The following is a 7,438-nucleotide window of genomic DNA, read 5'->3' as shown; positions in this document are numbered from 1 at the left end:
CGTGTTGGGTTCTTGAATTTGAGGGAATTGAGTCTTGAAAGTCCTTGGAAGGTGATTGAATTTGATGTTTCAGAAGCTGTGGGAACCCTGCATACTCTCCCCTGGGGGCAGTTTATTACAGGGGTTAAGGGTTAACGGTATGTGTAAAGTGCTGTGGTGAAACCGTCTCTCTCAACCGTCTCTCCACAGCTACATCGTGTTCAGCATCTTCCCCACCATCGCCGACATCGCCATCTCCATCGTCTACTTCATCACCTACTTCAACGCCTGGTTCGGCCTCATCGTGTTCGTCTGCATGTTCCTCTACCTCAGTGAGTACGAGGCCATCTGCCCAGCGCGTCGAGAAAATACCAGCACTCGACCAGTAGGAATGAACCGTAGATCGGTAGACTTTCATTTGATTGTTTTTGGCTGATGTTTCCCATCCGTGACGTTCGGTCGTTGTCGTGTGTCTTCTCCTCAGCGCTGACCATCATCATAACGGAGTGGAGGACCAAGTACAGGCGGGATATGAACACTCAGGACAACAACGCCAAGTCCAAGGCGGTGGACTCCCTGCTCAACTTTGAGACGGTACCGAGGGCACTTCTCTTGATCCTTCATTTTTAACCTGACACTTTTTATTTGTATATACTTTTATATACTATATATATACAGTATATATAATATAATTAATATAATTAACCATCACCATACATTGCAAAACCTTTGATCCTCAAACACCTCCACTCGTGTATCTCCCGTGGTGAAGTATGATGCTGCAAAGTTGTGCTCAGAAACAGACGTTACAACGTTCTCTGCTTCAAACGTGTGTCCTTTTTTTCAACAGGTGAAATATTACAACGCTGAGAATTACGAGGTGAATCGTTTTCAGGATGCCATCCTGAAGTATCAGGTAATCCACATGTCTCAAACTCTCCGAAGCTGTGAATGGTTACATATCTGTCTCCAAAGCTGTGAATGGTTATATATCTGTCTCTAAAGCTGTGAATGGTTATATATCTGTCTCTAAAGCTGTGAATGGTTATATATCTGTCTCTGAAGCTGTGAATGGTTACATATCTGTCTCTGAAGCTGTGCAGTGTGAATGGTTACATATCTGTCTCTGAAGCTGTGTATGGTTATATATCTGTCTCTGAAGCTGTGAATGGTTATATATCTGTCTCTGAAGCTGTGAATGGTGTTGTGGATTAATAATGAGACTCAAGATAGCAACTTGCTTTATAACTAGGTATAATATTTATTAAAGAAAATTGTCTTTCACAACTCGACCCTAGGACCCAGCCTACTTAAGGTAGACTGAAGTGCCCACTCACACACAACATATCTCTTATATAGTGTCAACATCAACACAACAGCGATAGGAGTCCGCATTCCATAAATGTTGGAACATTGGAACAATGTTGGACACAGTCTTCATTTCACACTGTACACCAGGTATACTGTCAACATAGTCACAACATTGATAAGGAGTCTGCATTCCATCACTGTCCATGAACACAAGGCCCTGGAGCAGGGCCCTGCGCTCATGGACAGAAGCACCAGACTTCTTCAGCAATCCCACACATGTGAAAACTCTTTTACAATGGTTACATAGTATCTGTCTCTGAAGCTGTGAATGGTTACATATCTGTCTGCAGGAAATAGGAAATTGAAATAGGAAACCTAAAATGCAAAGTCGAGGTTCCACTATTTGTGATCAGGAAGTCTACCTAGTAGAAATGGTTTCTTCCATAAAGGTGCATGCTTATTTGATCTTTGTGTGATTGTGATGATGCCGTCTCACCCTGCCCCCTCCTGCCCTAGGCGTCTGAATGGAAAACCCAGGCCTCTCTGGCCTTCCTGAACCAGACCCAGAACCTGATCATCGGGTCAGGCCTGCTGGCAGGCTCTCTGCTCTGTGCCTACTTTGTGACAGATGGCACATTTAAGGTACTGAGCATGGAGCTTCTCCTGTTTGTCTTCACTAGATCTGTCCAATAAACAATAATGGGACACAAAAAAAAGTGTGTCTATGACATTTTTGTTAACTGACCTCCACTGTGTCTGCGACAGGTTGGAGACTTTGTTCTCTTTGGTACCTACATCATCCAGCTGTACACGCCCCTGAACTGGTTTGGAACCTACTACAGGTGAGACTAGCAAGACCAAGATCTACGTATACGTGAGATGTTGCTGCTTTGTGGTAGCGGTTGTAACTGCAATGGCTTTTTTTCTTTTCCATAGAATGATCCAGAACTCCTTCATCGACATGGAAAGCATGTTCAAGCTCTTCCACGAAGAAGAGGAGGTAATTTTGTCTGAGCAGTTTTGTCTGTGTTCAGGTTGACTCTTTGCACTGCACTATGGGAACGTTTGGTTGTTGTTTCTGAGGTGTTTGATTGTTGTTTCTGAGGTGTTGGGTTGTTGGTTCTGAGGTGTTGGGTTGTTGTTTCTGAGGTGTTTGGTTGTCGGTCTCCCTACAGGTGAAGGATGAGGTCAATGCGGGGAACCTTCTCTATAAACTGGGAAAAGTGGAGTTTGAGAATGTTTACTTCAGCTACGTTGACGGGTAGGTTCTCAGATCTTTTAAAACGTAATTGAATGCTTGTTTTCTCTTTTGAAATGTAAAAATGTAAGACTCTACGCAATCTATATGTTGTGTTTCTGTGTTGTTCTAAAGGAAGGAGATTCTGAGGGACGTGTCATTCACGGTGCAGCCAGGCCAGACAGTTGCACTGGTAAGACTTGGAGACTCTTCCTGCTGTGATTTAATGGACCTATCGCTAAGCCACACCCCCTTTAAAAACTCGGACAAACAAACAACCCTTCACTGACAGTGACTGACTGACCGACCATGACTGAATGACATTCAATGACTTACAATGGCGGGAGTTGGCAAATTTCTAATTTCTGATTTACCACAGCAAGTAATAGACATGTTTTTTTAAAGATGACAAGAATATTTCGTCTAGAAGCTTTTCACCATCAGATATTAGCGAGTTGTTTGTCAGAGTTTTCTGCCTGTAGTGTCTTTTGCTGTGATATGATTGGACAATTTCTATTTTGGGGCGTGGCTTAGCGATAGGTCCATTGTCTAAAGATCTAATCATTATATCGTTAAAAACGATTATATTACATTAAAAAACGGTTGCGGTATCCGTCTCTGTGTTGCTGTCCCCAGGTCGGCCAGTCAGGTTCTGGTAAGAGCACCATCGTCCGCCTGCTCTTCCGCTTCTACGACGTCCAGGGGGGCTGTATTCGCATTGATGGACAGGACATCTCCAAGGTGAGTCTTGCCGGAAAGCAGTTTGCAACGCATCGTGTATGGTCGGTGCGTTTTGATAGCCACACTTGGTTTGATCTAGATTGAGCTGTATTCTTAATCTGATACATCTGTACACTGAAAGAATTGTGTGTGTGTGTGTGTGTGTGTGTGTGTGTGTGTGTGTGTGTGTGTGTGTGTGTGTGTGTGTGGTGTGGTGTGTGTGTGGTGTGTGTGTGTGTGTGTGCACGCATATGCAATTTCCTGCTGCGGTGTGAGGAACAGTTGTTTTTAAAGCACCTTCTTCGTGTTCTTGGATGCAGGTTAAGCAGACCTCTCTACGCGCGCACATCGGCGTGGTTCCCCAGGACACGGTCCTGTTCAACGACAACATCCGCGACAACATCCGTTACGGCCGCGTCACTGCCAGCGACCACGAAGTGGAGGAGGCGGCCATCGCCGCCGACATCCACGAGAAGATCATGACCTTCCCCGAGGGTACAGAGAACTCTTCATAGACCTGTCTGCAATGGACCTATCGCTAAGCCACGCCCCAAAATAGAAATTGTCACAGCAAAAGTCACGACAGGCAGAAAACTCGGACAAACAATTCGCTAATATCTGATGGTGAAAAGCTTCTAGACTAAATATTCTTGTCATCTCAATATTCTTGTCATGTCAAAAAACATGTCTATTACTTGCTGTAGTAAATCAGAAATCAGAAATTTGCCAAGTCCCGCCATTGTAAGTCATTGAATGTCATTCAGTCACGGTCGGTCAGTCAGTCACTGTCAGTGAAACGTTGTTTGTTTGTCTGAGTTTTCAAAGGGGGCGTGACTTAGCGATAGGCTATTAGCATGATCTTTATAGATGGGACATTTCTAGCATTATAGCTGTTGTAAAGGTCACCAAACCAAATGGTAAATGGACTGCACTTATATAGCACCTTATTCCAAAGCGCTTTACAACGGCCTCTCATTCACCCGTTCACACACACATTCACACACCAATGGCGGCAAGCCAAAGGCGCCGGCCCGACCCGCTCATTTGGGAGCAGTTTGGGGTTCAGTGTCTTGCCCGAGGATACCTCGACACGTGGCCACCTAGGGGGATTGAACCCCCGACCTTTGCGATCATTAGACGTCGCCTCTACCTCCTGAGCCACAGCCGCCCCCAAGCCCGAGGAGAGAGCAGCAGCAACAGCAGCTGTTCTGGTGTGTTGTTGTGGGGTGAGAGTGATCCGTCCGTCTGTCCGTCTGTCTGTCTGTGTCCCCCTGGCAGGATACGACACCCCGGTGGGCGAGAGAGGTCTGAAGCTGAGCGGGGGGGAGAAGCAGAGGGTGGCCATCGCCAGGACCATCCTCAAAGCGCCTCAGATAATCCTGCTGGATGAAGTAAGCCGCTCGGAACGCCACGTCGTCATGTTTCACTGTTATTTTAAAAGGTCACGGTTCATGTACTCGTCTCACGATTTACGACCAACGTTCTCTGTCCAGGCCACATCCGCCCTAGACACACAGACGGAACGCAACATTCAGGCCTCGCTCCACAGGGTGTGCGCCAATCGGACGACCATCGTCGTGGCTCACAGGTAAGGGATGGACCAAGATGCACCTGCAGAGAACATATGAATTCTAACTTTATGTTCAGTTCATGTCACGTTATTATGATTATTTGTATTTAACAGGGACCATGAACAATGAAAACATAATTTTGCTGTCCCTGGGCATGTGTACAAAAAGACCACAGTCTCAGTGGACAAAACATACAGCAAACAAATAAAAGTTATAAAATATTATTTAAATGATATCTGAAGGAGTCATGGACTCTTAGTTGCAGCCTACGTGGGAAGCAACTCCCTTGGTTTCTGACTTGTGTGTGTGTTTTGTGTTTTCAGGTTGTCCACCGTCATTGGTGCGGACCAGATTCTTGTTGTGAGTGATTGCCAGATAGCTGAGCGGGGACGGTGAGTGTGTGTCTGCTGTGGTGACGGCTCATTCTAGGTCTATTGGGACCTCAATCTTTTCAGTTTGTAAAGTGTCTTTGAGTGTCTAGAAAAGCGCTATATAAGTCTAATGTATTATTATTATTATTATTATTATAATTCTAAAAGTTATATTCTAAACTTATTATTATAATTCTAAAAGTTATATTCTAAAATTCTAAATTAACTTTCTACACCACATTCTTCCACTCTATCAGGCATGAGGAGCTGCTGGCCAAAGGCGGCATGTACGCAGACATGTGGATGAAACAGCAGCAGGCTCAGGACTCAGACTCTGCCTCAGACACGGAGACCAAAGACCTGAAGTCTGAAAAACTTCAGCCCCCATCAGCCACTGCAGGCCACAGGGGCCACTGAGTACAGCACAACGAGAGGTCAAGAAGATGGAGACACCTCAAGAGGAGACAGCAGGAAGGAGAGACAGACAGCAGAGGATTCAGATGTCTCAACAGGCATTTTGTCTTTGCACTTTAAGGGTTATATGTCATGGAGCTTCAGTCAGTTTATGAGTGACGTTTTAGTACATATTTATGTGGCATTTTATGTTTTATCATTGTATGATAAGGTTTGTGTAATGAGGACAGTTGTTTTAAGTTAATTATTATTCAGTGTGGTCCCCTATCTCTATCTCAACTTGGACGACAACTTGTCTCAACTTGGACTCATGTTGGGAAAATGGCAGCAAGTCCAACTAGACAGCTACTTACCCTTAAGCTCAGGTTAAAGAGTGTTTCAACCTGTTGAGTAATATTTAGGGGTTGAGAGATGTAAATATTTGATTGTATTTACAGTGTCCTCCTGTCCTGAGGTTATATTATTGAACAGCGCAAATTGAGTGGTATTTTTTTCTATTATTTAGCATTAGTTATATTATGGAATTGACCATTTCCATTAGCTTCAACACAAGTAGTATGTATGTTAGTCGAGAGATACTGACAGATTGAATGTTTCGTGAAGTAATCAGTTATTTATTGTTTTCTTTTATACTTAAGAACTGAGATCTGAGATTGTTCAAGTTCTCAAAGAATCAAAGAATCACTGACAGACAAACAGTATCAATTGTGCCATTAATGATACAGAGGTTTTAGAAAGACTATACAACATCCAATTCAGATTAGTTTTACTCCAATGTGACTCATTGGTCTATCAGATATGAACTGTTATTTGTAAATGCTCTCTTGGTTACCTTTTATTCTGTCAACTAAGAGAGTGGCAGGTACTATGTGGGGGGTACACATTTAAAGCTGTAGTGTGGAACATACAGTATAGTGTTCTCAAAACCCTCATAAATGTATTTGCTGCGAATAATGGATAGCAACATCATAGACATTTAGCTTTTACATTTGTTATAGATATAATGGATTTTAAAGGGATGTTTTGGATTTAGACATGACATCGCTGACTTCTCAGCAAGTGTCCTCACCTGGCCAAAAAGTTCTAATACTGACTTGATCAAGAAAAAGGAGGATGTGACATCATCCATGCACTTTCAGAATTAAGAATTGAAACAATTCAAACTAACTCGTTTCCTGATTAAAGTTTATGACTGACTAGCTGCAAAGCTACCGAGAAAGTGATATGTCACCCTAAGTGAGATTTGCTTGTCTATTACAGAAGCAAGTCAATCAGATTCAGTACATTCTGAAAGGCAGTTGATTGCAGTCTGTACATACACTATGTGTTATGATACCTATGTACAACAAACAAATGAATTGTTGTCCTCAGGGATGAAAAGCTGCTTTTTGAACTAATTGAAGGGGGTAGCCTACAGTACAGATAATTTAGTATAATTTTTTGTTGGTGTGTGCGCTCGGCTATATCTGGATTTGTAAATCTATTTTTAAATGGTTTGTTTTCTTCTTTATACATTTAAGTTAATAAAAGGTGTTAATTAAATGGAACTTTGTATTTATGTACGGTAATTGATTCATGATTTTTGCTCTCACTTAAGAATTATTTTTTAAATGTTGCTTTTAATATCATTCTTTTTGTTTACAATTCTATATTTCTATATAATTCGTTTTTTCACCAACATTTATTATTTAACTTTTCCTTAAAAATATTTATATTTTAAATGTTTATTTTTTCATGTTCACGGTTTATTTTATTTTGAATTCAATACATAATATATCATACATATTTATGGCGGGATATTGACATGTTTACCCTAATTCTAGCACAACAAACAA

General features: G+C 42.3%; 1 protein-coding gene across 1 annotated transcript in view; it reads left to right on the top strand.

The window, feature by feature from the left end:
• The window catches only part of abcb6a (ATP binding cassette subfamily B member 6 (LAN blood group) a), a 13,789-nt gene extending 6,645 nt beyond the window's left edge, over positions 1-7,144 (top strand). The window contains exons 7-20 of the mRNA XM_080530558.1: positions 190-311; positions 464-573; positions 830-895; positions 1,807-1,932; positions 2,056-2,132; positions 2,227-2,290; positions 2,466-2,551; positions 2,663-2,720; positions 3,164-3,268; positions 3,568-3,742; positions 4,526-4,638; positions 4,741-4,835; positions 5,142-5,210; positions 5,447-7,144. Of these exons, the coding sequence (XP_080386684.1) occupies positions 190-311; positions 464-573; positions 830-895; positions 1,807-1,932; positions 2,056-2,132; positions 2,227-2,290; positions 2,466-2,551; positions 2,663-2,720; positions 3,164-3,268; positions 3,568-3,742; positions 4,526-4,638; positions 4,741-4,835; positions 5,142-5,210; positions 5,447-5,606 (1,426 nt within the window). The 3' untranslated portion in view covers positions 5,607-7,144. The remainder of the gene's footprint in view (positions 1-189; positions 312-463; positions 574-829; positions 896-1,806; positions 1,933-2,055; positions 2,133-2,226; positions 2,291-2,465; positions 2,552-2,662; positions 2,721-3,163; positions 3,269-3,567; positions 3,743-4,525; positions 4,639-4,740; positions 4,836-5,141; positions 5,211-5,446) is intronic.
• The last annotated feature ends 294 nt before the right edge of the window (positions 7,145-7,438 follow it).

This window comes from Nansenia antarctica (genome assembly GCF_963989245.1).
Source record: "Nansenia antarctica genome assembly, chromosome: 5".
NCBI lineage: Eukaryota > Metazoa > Chordata > Actinopteri > Argentiniformes > Microstomatidae > Nansenia > Nansenia antarctica.
Note: the sequence above shows the minus strand (reverse complement) of the source record. Positions and strands in the feature narration are given on the sequence as shown.